General features: G+C 48.5%; 1 protein-coding gene across 1 annotated transcript; it reads left to right on the top strand.

Annotated features, from left to right (window-relative positions):
* The first annotated feature begins 178 nt into the window (after positions 1–178).
* SNRNP40 (small nuclear ribonucleoprotein U5 subunit 40) lies at positions 179–11,393 on the top strand. The gene is made up of 10 exons (XM_031595092.2): positions 179–445; positions 541–670; positions 927–1,020; positions 2,478–2,643; positions 3,323–3,445; positions 4,452–4,572; positions 5,289–5,371; positions 5,800–5,861; positions 9,054–9,157; positions 10,812–11,393. The coding sequence occupies exons 1-10, from the start codon at positions 209–211 to the stop codon at positions 10,859–10,861; spliced, it is 1,170 nt and encodes a 389-aa protein (XP_031450952.1). The 5' UTR covers positions 179–208; the 3' UTR covers positions 10,862–11,393.
* Positions 11,394–17,624: the final 6,231 nt, after the last annotated feature.

Below are 17,624 nucleotides of genomic sequence, written 5' to 3'. Positions count from 1 at the left end.
GCCTTCCCCTTGACCTCTCCGGCGTCAGCGCGGCCAATCCATACGAGGAGAGCGCGTATTTCTCACGCGACGTCTATACGTCTTTTCTACACGACGGAAGGAAAGCGGGAAGAGGGCGGGTCATCCGGAAAAGCTCCTCCAATCAACGCGGCAGAAGGCCGTGCTGTTGGCCAATGGGGAGCCGGGCGGGCGCGCGCGGCCCGTGGCGATGATCGAGCAGCAGAAGCGAAAGGCCCCGGGCGGCCCCGTCCCGGGCCCCGGTCCCGGCCCAGCTCCCGGTCCCGGCCCCGGCCCCGCGCCTGGCGCTGCCCCCGGCCCCACGCCGGGTCCCGATCTCCCCCTCGTGCCCTCGGCGGCCAAGCGGCCCCGCCATGACCCACCGGCGGCTGGCGGAGGGGGCGGAGGGGGTGGCGGGCAGCCCCCAGCCGGTGCTCTGCTACAATCGGTAGGGGCTGTGAGGGGGGCGGGAATGGAGAGGACCTTTTCCTTGTGCCCTCTGCTCCGGCTGCCCCTCACTTCTCTCCCTGTGTCCTCCCGCAGGGCCCCCCGCGCTGCTCCTCGCTGCAGGCGCCCATCATGTTGCTGTCGGGGCACGAGGGAGAGGTGTACTGCTGCAAGTTCCACCCCAACGGCAACACCCTGGCGTCTGCCGGCTTTGACAGGCTGATCCGTGAGTAGCGGGCCGGGCTTCACTACTTTTGGTGTAAAAATAATTTGTACTTATCAAAATCTTCCACTTTCCATTGTCCTATCACAAGAGATCCAACTGAAACATCAGCCTCTTCTTTCTCATAGCCTCCCTTTAGATATGGGAAGGCTGCTCTCACATCTCCCTAGAGTCTTCTCTTTTCCAGGCTGCAGATTTCTCAATCTGAATTAGATGTATTTTCATATGTTGTCCACTTTCCTCTCTTCTGTTTCTCTAGTGCTATGGAATGTCTATGGGGACTGTGATAACTACGCCACCCTGAAGGGACACAGCGGGGCAGTCATGGAGCTGCACTATAACACGGATGGCAGGTAAGGACCATGCTGGTAGATTCCTGCCCAATCCCCACTGTTTCAAGGGGGAGATGTTTTCTGCTGGACAGAGCCCTGCACAGCACCTCCTCATTGCTCCAGCTCAGCCAGTGGCCCTTGCAACACTTTTCCAGATTAGGAGTGGTGTCTGCTTGAGGCTGAGCGTTGACTGTGGAGCCACTTGTGACATACAAGTGCCTTTGGTTTCAATCTTCAGAAATCTGAGTGCTCATGCTGATGATGTGGGAAACGCTAGTTGCTTGGGGTGGGAAAGAGAACACGTATGTGTTTTTTTTTATTTCAAAAGGTTCTTCCACCATTGCATCTGAACCAGGAGGTTGCTAGACTTTCCTTTTTCTCTTCCCAGAGAACCATAAAATCACTCAGGTTGGAAAAGACCTTAAAGATCATTGAGTCCAACCACAACTTAACCATAGTACCCTAACTAACAACCCTCCACTCAATCGTGTCCCTGAACACCATATCCAGACGGTTTTTAAACACATCCAGGGATGCTGACTCAACCACCTCCCTGGGCAGCCTATTCCAGTGCTTAACAGCCCTTTCTGTAATGATATCCAACCTAAACTTACCCTGGCGCAACTTGAGGCCATTATCCCTCGTCTTGTCACCAGTGAGACAAGACCAGCCCTGCTCTCACTGTGAGCACCTTTCAGGTATTGGAAGAGAGCAATAAGGTCTCCCCTCAGCCTCCTTTTCCCTAGACTAAACAGCCCCAATTCCCAGTTCCATCACAGACTGTGTCTGAGGAGTCCGAAATCCTTTCTATAATTTTATATAGAAATGGGGTTTGGTGAAAGCACCTCCTCTGTATTTGATCTACTGTCTGTCAGCCTGCTATGAAACATCACATTTGTCTTTGCACGTTGGGCATAGTTTTTAACAGGACCAGGGCCAGTTTCATGTAATGTTTTTATCAGATCTTCATTAGGTCCTGATGAAGAGTTTCAGTGCACCATCAGGAAATTAGCAGGTGACACCAAGTTGGGCTGGAGTGTTGCAGATGGATCTGGGTAGACTGAGTTGATGGTCAGAGTCCAGTGACATGACATTCAACAAAGCTGAGTGCTGCACTTGGGTCACAACAATGCAATGGTATAGGCTCAGGTAGAGTGGCTGGAAGGGTGTCCTGTGGGAAAGGATCTGGGCAGTTGTAGAGAGCTATGAGATATCCTGCCAGCCCCTTTTCCTCCAGATAAAACAACTCAGTTTCCTTCAGCAACTGTAGCAAGAAAGGTGGTTGGAGCAAGAAGGATGTCGGTCTCATTTTTTCAGGTGACAAGTTACAGGGCATGATCTTTTCAACCAAAATGAATGTCTGATTCAGTGGCTCCCACTTGATATTTCAAGCTGTGACCTCATGTCTGTAGAGTAAGAAAGTGGGATGGGAGAAATGCTTCCAGTGTTGAGAATCTCACAGTGGTTCTTCTCCACAGCATGCTCTTCTCAGCATCCACAGACAAGACTGTGGCTGTGTGGGACAGTGAGACTGGAGAGAGAGTGAAGAGGCTGAAGGGCCATACCTCATTTGTGAACTCCTGCTACCCAGCAAGACGAGGACCTCAACTTGTCTGTACAGGCAGTGATGATGGGACAGTGAAGGTCAGTATATGGAGACTACAATGAAAATAAGATAGGATCTCCAAGAATGTTACCTGTTCATTTCCATTTAAATTGGTGGAATTCACCTTTTAGTAACTCTCATAGTTTTTTTTTATCAACAAACTTTGATTCCAGAAAAGAAATTCAGTTGATCCTGCTGTAAATTTTCGAATGACTGTTAACAAAATTAATCTACTTAATTGCACTTCTTCTGCTAAGTAGTGTTAATCAAACAAGTGGAAGGCAAGCAGTTTCTGAAATCTTTTATTCAACTGCCTTCCTCCCTCCTATTTTTCCTTAAAATCGGGAAATTTCTGTGTTTTAGCAACAACAGACTTGTACTGTGGTTTTTGTAAAAATCCTTTGAGGTGTGAAAGAGTGGATTTTAGCAGACTGGTCTGAGTCTCTGCAAAGCAGAGAGAGACTTTTCACTCAGAGGGTGAGGCACTGGAACAGATTGCCCAAGGAGGCTGTGGATGCCCCATTCCTGGAGGCATTCAAGGCCAGGCTGGATGTGGCTCTGGGAAACCTGGTCTGCTGATTGGTGACCCTGCACATAGCAGGGGGTTGAAACTGGATGATCATTGTGGTCTTTTTCAACCCAGGGCACTCTATGGTTCTGTGAAAGCATGTGTGCAACTTCCTACATGTAAGTTTTACAACCACAATATCTTTTCAGCTGTGGGATATCAGAAAAAAAGCTGCTGTCCAGACATTTCAGAACACTTACCAGGTCTTGGCTGTAACTTTCAATGACACCAGTGATCAGATCATATCTGGAGGCATTGACAATGATATTAAGGTATGACGCTTGTGTCCTCATGTTTCTTTCCAACCAGACTCACCTTTTCCATCCCATTAATATTTGCTTTAGCAGCATGCAAAATGCCTCATTGGTCAAGGACAAATGTGGAAGACTATTGGTTAATTTTACTGTCACAAGAAATGCACTGATCCACTGTGTCCAACCTCTCTCTTGATCTAAGGCCAACAAACTGAGGTAGTTGTTCCAGGGCTGTCTGCCATGTGACTGGCCACACATCCTAGTGCTGCTGTCACACGCTGCCAGTGATATGGTATGCAAGCTCTTCTGGCAGCTGGTTCCCCTCACAGAGGCTCTAGAGCCATATATGAGGTAGGCTAAAGAAAATTTGGTGACACATCCACATTCTCTGACCTCTGCTTCGATAATTTACTTTGTCACCTGCTACTGTGGAAAGTTCTTATTTAAGAGCACTCTCAGTGTTTCATTTATTTGGTAGCTGAGATTCTCCTGATAGCTTCACAGTTCAGTCACTCTTACTGTCTCTTCAGCCCCAGTCTCCAGTCTTACCTAGGCATGAAGAGCACATATTTGTCAGAGGGCCACCATTAAGTATAGTACTGAAATGATATCTGTTCTGATTGCCCTCTGAATGGCAGTAACTCTCAGAGAAAGAACAGTGTGAAATTTTGGAGATTGGACAGCTGCTTCTCTGTGCCATGGGTCAGTGGAATTCGGGAACTGAGGGAGCTAGGCCAGATTGAAAGGGAATTCTGCATACATAAGCTGCTGAAATTTAACTGTTTTCTACTAATGTGGTTGGATGTGTTAGGTAAGAAATAGAGAAAAAAAAAATTGCCCTTTAGAGGACAATACATAACATTATAGCCTTATATTTTAGCCATTCAGACCTCACCCAACTGAAACTGAAAACTGATTTCATCAGATGGCTGATCAGTACCTGCATGAAATGGTTTGGAAAGAGCATTGCTGACAGTCTTTTCTGTCCTTTCTAAGCCATAATTTTGTGTCTACTGTCTGAAAGGTGTGGGACCTTCGCCAGAACAAGCTCACATACACCATGAGAGGACATGCAGACTCAGTGACAGGCCTCAGTCTGAGTTCAGAAGGCTCTTACCTGCTCTCTAACGCAATGGATAACACAGGTACATCCTACCAAATGTGACAGCACAGTGTGCAGACAGCTGTCAGCCCCTGCTTTTGAAGAGTGGCATCTCAGAAGGAATAGCTGGAATTGGTCAGTGTGCTAACACAGGAGAATCAGGTGGAAGGATGGGCAGAATGCAGGCTGGGTCTGCAGAGAAAACTTCAGTTCTTTTTGTTAGAACCGTGACAGTCACATCCTTTGCAGAGAGGGAGCAGAAGAAAGGTTTGTTACGTCTCCCAAAGGGTGATGAGGACACGGGCTGTGGCACAAGTTATTTGCACAGGCAGTTGAACATAATCTTGGTCTGGCTTTTGTCAGTGGTTTGGCTGCTTCCCCGCAGCAGGGAATGACAGTGCTGTTTCCAAACTGCTCATCTCCCACGTATGTGTGCTCAGCGAAGCTGATCTGATTATAAGAATGATCATGAAGTGTATTAGAATAAAGCAAATGCTCATGTAAGGAGACAGTTTGTGTAATAGTTTTGGATTTTTCCCCTCCTGTTGGCAGTGGTCTTAGTGTAATTATAATTTGCTGCATTTTACCTTTCATATCACAGCTTCCTGCAGCAGAAAAGCTGTTGGTTTCCCTTAGCTTCTGAGGAAACATAGGCATGAAAAGAACAAAGAATGTGACCAGATCTTTGATCATTAGCAGCTGATCTTGCCCCCATGCCTCTGCTATCTCCAGCTGATTACTGTGTGCTCTCTGTTGCAGTTCGCATCTGGGATGTGCGACCGTTTGCCCCAAAAGAGAGATGTGTAAAGATTTTCCAGGGGAACGTGCATAATTTTGAAAAGGTGAGTGTATTACAGACTGAAACACTGTTGTTTATACAACACTGCAGCTGTCTATTAACTTTTTTGTAAATTGTTTTTTAAGTTCAAGTTTAAACCAGTGAGGCTTTAATAAGGACTCGAAGGAAGATTAATGCACAAAGTGAGATTCCAATTAAAGCTGTAGTAACAAAATTTCTTTGCTCAGTTTGGCTATAATTAGCTGTAAATTAAGTATTTTCTACTATCTACGTTGTGTAAAGTAGCAAGGCGACGGATGTTTCCAGCAATAAAATAAAATCTGTAATTACTTTCTCATCTTTTGAAGAGGGATCATTAAAGTAGTGCTCGTGATATTTAAAGTCTCATGGTGATTTTACTTGAAGTGGAAGGGAAAAGCTAAATCTTCTTTGGAAATTGAGCTGTGCCTGTTTTTTTTGTTGTTGTTTTAGAATCTTTTGAGGTGCTCCTGGTCTCCAGATGGGAGTAAGATAGCAGGGGGATCTGCTGACAGGTGAGTTATCACTGTGTTTCTGTGTTACTGTCAATCCCAAACTATATTTGCAATCACTCCTGAAATGAGCTGGATCGTCTCTAAAATTAATATGAAGAGCCAGAGTTGTGCATGGAGGCGTGAAGACCCAAACAACCCCCTGTGGTAATCTGTGAGCATTGTCTGCAGCAATGATAGCAGCGATGTGTTCATATTGCCTTTGCATCAGTGGAAAAGCACTATGTGGTTGTAAAATCCTTATTACTGTTGTCAGAAACCTTCTAGAGAGCTCCATTTCTGCTTGTGTTCAGTCATTGCATCCAACAGATGGACAAGCAGATGACAGGAGCGTAGCTGGCAGCACGCGAGGTCTCTTGCAGTCATAGCAGCAGACTCTTGTGAGACTTTTCTAAAGGCAGAGATTCTGGCAGATTGCTGCAGAGTGCTGGATTTGTGTTGTTAATGACCACAAGTATCAGTCAAAGCTACCAGGTAGTACCAGTGCTGTTCCGAGGATCGTTTGTGATCCTTACTTAAATTAACAGGTGTGAGGAAATTAAGTTCTGACTAAATTAGCACGTATCTGACTTATTTAAATGAGAGATTCTGTAGACTGGGGTAACCAAAGGGTAAACTGGGCAGAGGGAGGAGGGCAGCAGAGGGTCCCTGCCAGACACTGAAGGTCGCCATGAAGGATACCAACCTGCTGGAGCAGATCCAGGTGCACTCTCAGTAACACGGAGACAGGAATTCCTGCAGGCCAGAGTCCAAGGCATGGAACAGCAGTAATCAGCAAATTAATGAGTTTCTGATAGACGATAGGGAGAGCTTTAGCTCTTACTGTGCAGATATAGTGGGGCCAGCTGTCACAGCTGAGACATGACCCTTCTTTCCAGTCCCACTGGGCTGCAGCAGCAGTGCACGTAGTGATGAATACCTGTTCCTTCATGGCCAGTCCCAGTGTGGGCAGCCTGACACCGTGAAGTGGGGCTTGAAATATTAGGCCATTAGGTTAGTTCTGCAGATGCTGATGTAGCTCTGTGGTTTGACAGCAACTTTGCTGTGAAATTCGTGATGAAGAGCACGCAGCCAGGTCCTGGGGCAGGTTAGTTGAGGCCACTCAGATCTTTCTGCTATCTCTGAGTTTTTAAGTTGTTTTTTTTTTTTTTTTTTAATTATTTTTTTGAGGAGGAGCATCTGCTGGGAAAGCAAAGCAAGATTAAAAATTTCCATTTGTCTGCATAAAAGATAATTCCCCAGTGGTTACTGTATTGCTCTGTATTATGTGGAGTATGTGTGACAATTCTGATTTTTTTTTTTTTTTCACTGTGAGCCTTTCAGAAGGGTTATTGTAAAATCAGCTGCTTAATGCTTTCCTGCTTTGCCATACCAGCGAAAAAACATTACAGCAGAATACAGCAGAAAGTGCCTGATATGATTCTTGCCTGCTGGATAATAGCTGTGCTTGAAGAAATGCTGCTTTAAATGATATTCATGACTCAAGTGGGATGCTCCATTTTTTTTTCCCAATAAGAAAATAGTATAAAGAATAACACCAGCCTGAAAATGAGTGCCTCTGAAAAAGTCTCTGTTGGTATTCAGTGTCCTCTCTGCTTAGCCAACAAGGGTCACAAAAGATTCAGTGCTTTTTGGGGGTAGAAAAAAAGTTAATTTCTATTTCAACCAAGAAACAGAAATTTTTCTGTTTCAACTAAGAAACAGAAGTTTTTACAATTAGAGGCCTAATTGTAAAAACAACCATTGGTCTTCATGAAGTTTGCAAAGCACTGTCAAAGAGAAAGAACAGTTGGAGTGGTGGCACTCAGTGCTGGTGGCACTGCATAAGCCTGGAATGGTCCCACTTTGGTATTCAGAGCCTGGGTTATGTGCAGGGATGTAAAAGGGCCATTGATCCTAAGCACGTTTCAGTTCAGGCAGCTGAGATGTACTGATGCATAGTGACATTTGCAGCAATTTTCCTTTGGAGGAACGTGACTGTAGGTCACTTTTACATGTGTTCTCCTCTTGCCTGCTGTCCCTCATGCCCTCACCGTCTGCAGCATCCCCTGTGAGCAGCCATGCTGATGTCTCTGAAGCACGTGTGTGGCAGAGCTGCTCTCCACACTGAACTCCACCAATTACTGCTCTGCCATTTTCCTTTTCTGCCCCCTGACAGATTTTATTTCAGATGCCACTCACTTATCTAAAGAGCAAAACGAGAAGGCAGTAGGAGCGTAATGCAGAACTGGCAGCTTTCCCAAGCCACTGATTTATTTTTTTTTCCTGAAGATCTCTGAACCTTGAAACAAATGACATTCCATGTTAAGTTTGGGAGGGAGGCCGAGCAGGGATGCAGCATCGTTTTGCCTGGCTGTGGTCTCCATATCTGAGGTCAGAGCATCACTTTGTTCCCCAGTGGACCTGGCATAGTGATGGACAGCAGGGAAATGGTAGGGACAGGCTGTGTTCTGCAGCACAAAGGTGCCTTTTCTCCCCCGTTTGGAGACTGTAAGGATAGTCTGAATGCTGCCTGGTGCCAGCAGTTTATTTCTGACCCACTGCACTTGCAGTGCTGTTGGTGCTGTCCTTCAGCCAAGGTGAGGCACGCGGGCAGGACCTGCAGCAGTGCAGCACGGCGACCTGCAGGAGATTAATCAAAGGGCTGGATGCAATCTGATCAGCCCCCTAATAAATGCTGCCAAGTGAATGATGACTTTAATGGCGCCGCAGGAAGAAATCCATATATAAAGGTTGTTGACTGGGAGGGATTGTGCTATGGCAGGGACTGGGGGGAAACACCCAGACTCCTCCTTACTGCTTGCCTGCCAGCCTGAACTGAGAGTCCCTATGGTTGCTTGCAGGGAGGTATTTGCAAGAGGAAGAGTCATTCTGATGCTCCTTGTGTCTCTGAGCCCACTGTGTTGCTGTTGTGCTGAGGGTCTCCGTGGCCTCATCAATTTCAGTGCTGCAGTGCTGAGACAGCAGAGAGGCTTTTAACACAGAGCTGGCACGTCAGCTCCTACCTGCTCAGACCTTTGCTCCTTCTAATTCAGCAGTGCAGCGTTTTGCTCCTGACAGGCTCCTTGTTTATCCATGCTAACAGCTGTGGTTATTACAGCCTGGGTGGTGAACCGTTGCAGGAAGCAGCCGTTGGTGTGGGAGGCGGCTGCTCTCCCTTTACAAATGCTTGCTCTCATAATGACTGTCTTGTAGGTTTGTCTATGTGTGGGACACCACATCCAGGAGGATTTTGTACAAGCTGCCAGGCCACGCAGGGTCGGTGAATGAGCTGGCTTTCCATCCAGAGGAACCTATTAGTAAGTCCTCCCCAAATCAGGTCAGCTGGGGAAATAAATTCAGAGCTGGCTGTATGCTGGTCTTCCATAAAATGGCACAAATAGTGTTGGTGGCCCAGACCCCAAGTATGGAAGAACTGGGGGGAAGAAGTCCACTGCAGCCTGGAGCCAAGCCCTGGGCTGAGCAGTGGGGCTCTGCTTGTGGGCCTGGGTGACCAGCAGTGCTGTGGGGGTCTGGCCATGAGCTGCAGGTGGCTGTGAGCTACTGCTTCTTCCCAGAGGCCATGGAAAAAGATTTTTGATACTTGGGTTTGGTATAACCATGTATTTGCTGACCACATGATAACAGTTAGAGAAGCCTGGTGGCATGTCTCCAGCACAGGGCCTCTACCTTTCCCAAAAGCTACAGGGGACAAATGAGGCTCTTTGTGCAGAGTTTTCTGTCATCATCCCAGAGGTGTTCTGCTCCAGGGCGAAGGTGTGGCACTGCATATCATTGGTGGGTGAGAAAATGCTCCTGGTGGCTTTCTCAGAACAGCTACAGTGCCATAGCTGAGACCAGACTTGGTGTTGGTTTGTTAGCACTGTTTGTGGCCCAAGGAGGACCACGGGGCACTGTTTGTTTCTATGGAAACACTCACACCATCAGCCAGGTCATCACACTGCTTCATCCAAAAACTGACACAAGTCAACCCCAAAGGGAAGCTGAGAGCTCAGTGGTGCTGAGCATGACAGTCTGCAGCAGCCTGGGGGTGGGGATTCAGGGCAGTGAATTATGGGTTTGTTCCTTGGTTATTCATTGCTCTGTCTTCAGATCAGAGGCTGTGCTGGAAGAGCAGAACCATCTTTCTGCTTTGGAGCGGATTGTTTGTAATTGTGTTCTGCTGAGCTTCTCTTTGTGAATCAATCACTCATCTGAAAGTAAAAATTAAAAACCTATCCAGTCATGGCATGCGAGTCCTGCAGTTGATTCCTATTAACATCTGGGAACGTTAATCTTGTAACTCACTCCACCCATCTCACATTATGTGTCTGGATGGGAGGGCACACCGAGCAAGATGACAGACATTGGTCTGCAAGCTTCATGCAGAACCCCCCCACACATCTCTCATAGACTCGAATGAAATAGTTGCCAGGGTCGAGAAGAGAGCTGTGATGGAGTTTTCATCACCTTAACACTTGGCTTTGAATGCACTCAGCAGCCTTTTAGCCCCTCTGCATTAGGGATGTTCCAGCTGAGCACAGCTGCATTTTGCCTCTGTTCTGATGACAGCAATGTGGCCAGGCTTTTCCAGCCAGCCTCTGCCCTCTAGTGGCACGTGGTCCCAGTGGCCGTGCCTGATTCACAATCTGAATGCTCCTTGCAAGCAAAATAACATTGCAGGATATTTGAGAGCATTACCAGCGTGTTTATGTGTCTCTCTTTAGTGTTTTAATGCTCAGACATTACAGGCAGCATGCCTTTATGTCTGTCTTGGGACAGGGGAATGGCAGCCAGAACTGCACATGCTTACTGCTGTGCTGCATGTGCTGAAATGTCAGTGGTAATCCCATGAAGCATTTTTGAGGAGCAGATGAGATCTGGCTTTATAGATAACTTACAGCCAGCAGCTAAATCCACAGTGTGTCATCAGCAGAGGTTTCAAACTGATTTTTGTATTCCTCTCTCCCACAGTACTCTCTGCATCCAGTGACAAGAGGCTGTATATGGGGGAGATCCAGTGAAGCTGAGAAGATGCTGTGAATCGTGCCCTTGAAGTCTCTGGTTTACAGAAGTAGTATTGACTTGCTTCTTGCTGGTGCCAGCCCCCTCACACTCGTGGTAATGGGAAAACATTGAAGCAGCTTGATGAGACATCACAGGCTGCAGTGTCTGCATGGCCCTGCTGTACAGCTGGGGTTTTTTCCCCTTTTGAGGAAGAAGGAAAAACTTAGAATTGAATTGGTTTTGAATTTGGCTGTACAACGGGCTGCTAAACCCTTACCCAGATCACTTGAAATTTGTATAATTTGTTTAAATTCTGTTTGTGGCTTGTATATTCCCTGTCCGGTTTCTCTTGGTTGTTTTTATATGGTCAAACTGAAATAGACACCTTTTTACAAGAACTGTGTGGATGGAATTTATTGTTCTGCTTTACTTTTCTACTGTACAATACTAAATCAAAGCCCTCACTCATATATAACCCAGGGAAAACGTATACTTGAACTTCAGAAGAGCAGCTTTATTTTTTATTCATGGCAATAAAAATGACCACACTGGAAATAATTGTCAGGCTACTGCTGAATTCTATTTTCTTGTTTTGAGTAGAGTCAGCCTTCTGCTATAAATAAATGTAAAAGGAATGAGTTCAGGACTCAGCAGTGCAGGAGCTGGGTTGGTTGCACATCCCCTGTTGCTGACCAGGCTGGCTGGGATGTAGCAGGTTGGCAGGCAGGTTGGGTGCACATTGCATATCTACCACAGCGGGCATCAAGATTTGGTAGAGGAGAAAACAATTTCCCTTCCAGCAATTTAAGCTCCTTCCCTGCTGGCTTATCCCCACCATTCCATGGTCAGGTCTGTGCCCCACAAGTTTCTGTTCTGAACGTGTCCACCCCAGTTTCCTGCCAACAGACATTTTCTCCTTTTTCACCCCTTTTTCCCCCTTTGCTGCCATAGCTCAGACTGTGTCAGGTGTTGCTCACCTCTCGCTGGCTCTCTGTCCTGTCCTGGAGGAGGGCTGCACATTGGGTGGGATGATGAACCTGTGATCCTCCTCCAGGATGTCTCCAGGGCTGTTCTGTGCAGTCTTCGTGTGTGTTTGACCTGGAGGATTCTGCTGCAGCCATAAGGAGGTATGTAAGAGGTGGAAATTTATTGCAATTCACACAGTACAACGGGAAGAAGTTCCTCTGACTGCATTTCTTGCCCCTATTCTTACTGTGGAGAGAAGGGAAAAGCTAGAGGATAGTGCACTTGAGGCTGGAATGGATGGAGAAGCTTTAAAGGAGGGTGAGAAGTGTGGCTGCCCTTCCCAAGGAGGCAGAGTGGACATAGGGTGGGTATGTGACGCTGCTTTGTCACTGTCACCTGCAATGGTTCCTGTCCTGGTGCTGTGTCCTTATTTCAGGGATGCAGGAAACCATCATCTGTGACTGCCTCATTCACTGCCCAGCTCCACAGCTGGGCTGAAGGATTCAAACACCAGGTCTACACTGAGCAGAGCTCCAGCTTCAAATCCAGTGAGGATCAGCTCCTTGCAACTCCCAGCAGGAGCAGCAGGTATGACCAGTCCATAGCAACCCAGTGGAGCTGGACCCATGGCACTGCTGCACACCAAGACACCGTGTTGGCAAAGCTGTTGCTGCCCATGCCTGCAGCCTGCCCTGCACTGGGACCCCACTGAGACTGGGGCTGACAGGTGGGGTGAGGAGGAGGGTGGTGCAGACGGGGGAGGACCTGTCACCAGATGGTGGTGAATGGATGCATCCAAATGCAAACAAATCACCCTCCAGCTGAAGAGCCAAGCAGAGAGAACTGGAGGCAGGGGGAAGATTTATTTTTAACTCTGCGGAGTGTTAAATAACATGCCCTGGAATGCATGTGAATGAGAGCAGGGGGCCCGGCTGGGAGTGCCAGATCTCAGGCCAGCTCCTGTGCCTTGTGCCCTGGGATGGGGCTGCCTGGCCAGGAGCAGACAGGCACGTGCACATGGTGCTTTGTGGACTCTATTATAATCCTTGAGGGTTTGTTTTATCTGAATGTATGTCCAAGTGTCTGAGGGAAGAGACTGAGGGTTTGGCTAGTGGTGACAAGATAATAACTGCTCGATTTCCTGACTTGTGTTTGTTTAAAGGAAGAAAAAAGGGTGCTTTTTTTCCTTAGTTAGCAAAGGAGGAACCTGAGGTGAAGCTGTAGAGAGGCATCCTCCTGCACCCCCCAGTCACCTGGGAATGGCCAGGCTTAAACCTACCTTGGCCTCAGGATGAAGGATGCAGCCAGGGCTCTGGCTTTTCCTGCACAAAGGAAAAGAGGAAAAAAGCAGAGATGTGAGCGTGCCTGGTGTGCCTTACAAGTGGGCTGTGATGCTGCACCCTGGGGTCTGGCAGCACCCTGGGATGCCCAGTCCCAGCTGATGGCTGTGACTATGGGATACTCAGCAGCTCAGTGCATCAGTGCTGGCATCCATGCAGCTGTGACCCAGATCAGGAGAGTGATCTGGATTAACACTAATCCCCCCACCCCAAGGAGAGCAAGCCCTGCCATGGGGCCACATTGCTTTCAGGGCATTTCCTCCCTAAACAGACCAGGAGAGCCCAGCAGTGCCACCCCAACACGAGCAAACTGACTGCAGCAGTGAGCGCCCTTCTCTCCTGCATCCCTGGAGAGAGCTGGAAGCTGATTTAGGAGCAGCACCCACCTGCTGGTAATGGGACACGTGCTCAGTGAGCTGTGACCGGCCCCGTCCTTGCAATTTGTGGATTTAATCTAATTTGCTCAGGGGGTTGGAAGGGTGGTGAGCGAACGCAGGTCCTGGCAGTTAACAGCCCCCGGGGGGCACTGGGAGCCGAGTGAGTTTCACGCTCTGCAGAGCCAAATTCCTGCAGCAGGAGCACAGCCACAGCTCCACACTGCCTCCGCGGGGGTTCAGCCCCCCAGGCTCAGTGCTGGCCGTGGGGGCACCCTGGAGGTGGGCTGGGGTACAGCCATAGGAAATCCTTTGTGCAGGGGCTTGCTGCCAAGCTGAGCCCTTGCACGTGCAGCATGCATGCATCCATGCACATACTGCGTGTCCACACATGCACACACATATATGTAGACATGCACATGCATGTATGCACACATGCATGCATACAAATGCTTACAGACATTTTCTGTTCACTGGAGCAGTGTGAGCTCCAGGGCACACAGCAGCAAGCCATTAAAGGCATAATCCGAGCACGGAGAAAATTGTTTTCTTAAACAGGTTTATTCCTCCAAGGGACGTCTTTGCTTGAGAGATTTCCACTATAAATTAAATCTGTCCCATGATCCAGATAAACGGCTGTGAGCCCCACAGCACTGCATGGCTGTCCCCACTCCGGTCCTGGACCCTTATGCCATGTCACCCTTTGGAGCACAGAGCCACCTGGATGGAGGCATGGGGCACAAGGTGGGATCCTGCAGGGCACAGCGTAGGCAGCCCAGCCCTGCTCCATCCCCACCTGCCCCACTGGTTTCCCCCCATCCCTCCTCCAACCCCTTGCACACCTTTTCCCATTGCTGCTCCTAATGAATTTTGGTAGCGATAGTTTCTAAAAGAATAGAAAACAATTATTTGCTCTGCTGGGGGATTAGATGATATTTAGTCTCTATTTAATAGAAAACTAATTAAATTACACGAGAAACTGAATAGAATTTTTTTGTTAATTATGAATTTTGCAAGCTACAAAGGCTAAATGATGATGGATTCTGTAATCTGCCGTGCTTTTAGCTAGACACTGAGATAAGATGACAGCTGAGAAAGAATGGAAAGAATGCATTTTAATTTCTATATCGATTCAATAACAGCTGGCTGAACAGCGATCCATTAATGGTGATCTGCAGGAGCTGACGTTGACTGGCAGGCTGACGGCTAATTATGTTAAAACTGGGGACACAGTGGTTAAATAGATGTGTGTGTGCCCCTGGAGGAGGCTGGGGAGGTGGTGGTGCCCTGTGTGCTGGCTTTGCTCCATCTCTTCCCTTCGCCCTGCATGGGCAGGTGGGATGCAGGGTGTTTGGTGCCAGGTGTCCCTTAGGGGTTTGAGCCACTGTGATTTGGGGATGGCTGAAATGAGGGGATGGATGGTTGGGGTCCAGGTCAGCTGCTCTGCCTCCACCTGTGCTGGAGGTGCTATCTCCAGGCTGCTGTCTGGCATCCTGAGCTTGGTGCTCAGGTTTGGGCTGCCCATCACAGGCAGCGTCCCTGATCCCAGTGCTGGGACAGCTCTGATCCCAGGCCTGGAGCATCCTTAACCTCAGGGCTGGAGCATCCCTGCTCCCAGGGCTGGGACATCCTTGATCCCAGTGCTGGAATATCTCTGCTCCCATGGTTGGAGCATCCCTAATCCTGGGACTGGAGCACCTCTGCTCCCAGCACCTGGCTGGCACCCATCACATGATAATGGGCTGCAATGGGATCCACCTTCTCTCTTCCACCTGCAGGGCTGCTCTGCCACTCTGACCTCTTGTTAATTAGGGGCTCCTTAGCATGGATCCAGGAGAACTTCAGCCCTGGCACATGTGTGTCATGCCTGTCAGCCTGCAGGGGGGATTCAGACTGAGCAGAGTGCAAAGTACAAAGCCATTCCCCACTGAAGGCACTACACTGTGTTTTTTGGGGAGCTCCACTGCTACCTCACTGGATCAATACTGCTGAGAGCACCAAGCAAGGGGATGCATGTGGGAGCCCCAGTCACCCACAGGGTTTCATTGCATCAGACCTGTGCCTGTATGGCAGCGGCACAGAGATTTGCATGTGTTTACTCTGCTCTGATTTGCATAATGGATGGGAATAAATATCTTCTCCCTGTCACTGTAACACAGATAGATGGATCCCCTTCAAAGATTTGTTGGCCAATAAACACACCAAAACGATCATTCCGTCTTGTTCCAGCGGGCTGCTTGGTGCCATCAATTACTGCCCAGGATCCTAAAGGATGCTTACAGGACTGCAGCTCAGCAGCAAGTTCCTTGGGGCTGCCACATCCCCTCTGGGGATGTCCCCAAGCTTTGGCTGGTGCCCAGGGGGACACCTCAGCCCCTGGCACAGATTTGGTGCTTTTTCCCCCAGAATTTCTTTGCTGGCCAGAGAGATGTCAAAGGAGACTTTGTGCAGCCAAGGGAGTGATCCCAGCTGGCTCCCCATGCCTTGGGGATGCAGAGCTTGGCCAGGCCGTGCTGTAAGATGACCTTCCTGATGCCTTGTGGTCCTGGGATGCTCCCATGTCACCGAGAGCTGTGGGGACAGCAAGGGGACATGGGGGACATCCAATTTCTTGGGCTGCATGGCAGGCAAAATTTCTGCTTGAGTAGCCATCAGAAGCCAAGCATTGGGTAACCCATCCATCTGGGCTGGAAAAGACCTTCAGCATCATCACTCCAACCATTAACTGGACCCACTGGGTAACACATACTGTCATAGAATCATATCATAGAATCACAGAATGGCCTGGGTTGAAAAGGCCCACAGTGCTCACCCAGTTCCAAACCCCCTGCTCTGTGCAGGGTCACCAACCAGCAGACCAGGCTGCCCAGAGCCACATCCAGCCTGGCCTTGGATGCCTGCAGGGATGGGGCATCCACAGCCTCCTTGGGCAACCTGTTCCAGTGCCTCACCACCTCTGTGTGAAAAACTTCCTCCTAATATCCAACCTGAACCTCCCCTGTCTCAGCTTAAAACCTTGTCCTATCAGTTCATCTAAGTTGGGAAAGACCTTCAAGATCATCAACTCCAACCAATAACCTGACCTACTGGATAACATACCATAGATTCATCAAGGTGGGAAAAAATCCTTTAAGATCATCAGCTCCAACCACTGACCCGACCTTCGGGCTAACACATCCCACATATAAATCCAGTTCGAAAGAGACCTTCAAGAGCCTCTTGGTATTTCTACAATCCCTCCTTGCAACCCATCCACCCACCCCATGGGGCCTCGAGCTTTAGGAATGCTGTGCCCCTAATGAGGGGCAGTGAGCACACGCTGTCATCCCCCACGCACCACATTTCCATTTGAAAAAGGCAGCAATATTGAAAAAGAATGGCTTTCCACGAACAATGCATCTGGTGTACATCAAAGCACTTATCTTCACAGCTTCCTCCCGTCTCCATGAATGAATAATGCGACCCTGATTTTATTTCCTCCTAATATTTCCTCTGTCGTTTGCACGTCGTCTCTTCTCTTTCTTTCCACAAGAAGAAAAAAAAAAATAAATTAAAATAAAAAAATAAAATAAAATAAAAGCAAAGCAAAAGATCACAGTGTGGATGGAGGGTAGCAAAGCAGAGCAAGGGACAAAACGCTCAGCCCTTCCCCACCCTCTCACAAATGAAGTTATCTCCTTGCCTTCTAGGGAAGCAGCCTGACATGCTATATTGACCTTTTTAATCTAAAATTGATTCTTTGCAAAACTCCACCTGGTCGAGAGCCAGGCAGGATCTCGGCACCGTTGTGTTGGTTTTATCGCTCTCATTATTTTCCATCAGCACGTTTTGCTTTCCTCTGGTGTTTACTGGAGCCTTTGCCCCTTGCACTGATGGGGAGGGCTGAGCAGAGTGGGTCAGGCTTGCAATTGTCAACAAAGCACTGCGAGTCGGTGGGGACCTCATTGGTGCTGACCTATGGGGTCCCTTCGCCCCACGTCCCCCCTCTGCTTACATCCTCCTTTTCCAGCACCCCCAGCTCAGTTTGCATTCAGCCACCTCCCCTGGGCACTGCTTTGTGAGCACACCAAATATCTGTAGTGCCGATTCTGCACTCAGAG

The sequence above is a fragment of the Phasianus colchicus genome, chromosome 24 (genome assembly GCF_987193195.1).
Source record: "Phasianus colchicus chromosome 24, bPhaCol1.hap1.1, whole genome shotgun sequence".
Lineage (NCBI taxonomy): Eukaryota > Metazoa > Chordata > Aves > Galliformes > Phasianidae > Phasianus > Phasianus colchicus.
This window is presented reverse-complemented; position numbering and strand designations above follow the sequence as displayed.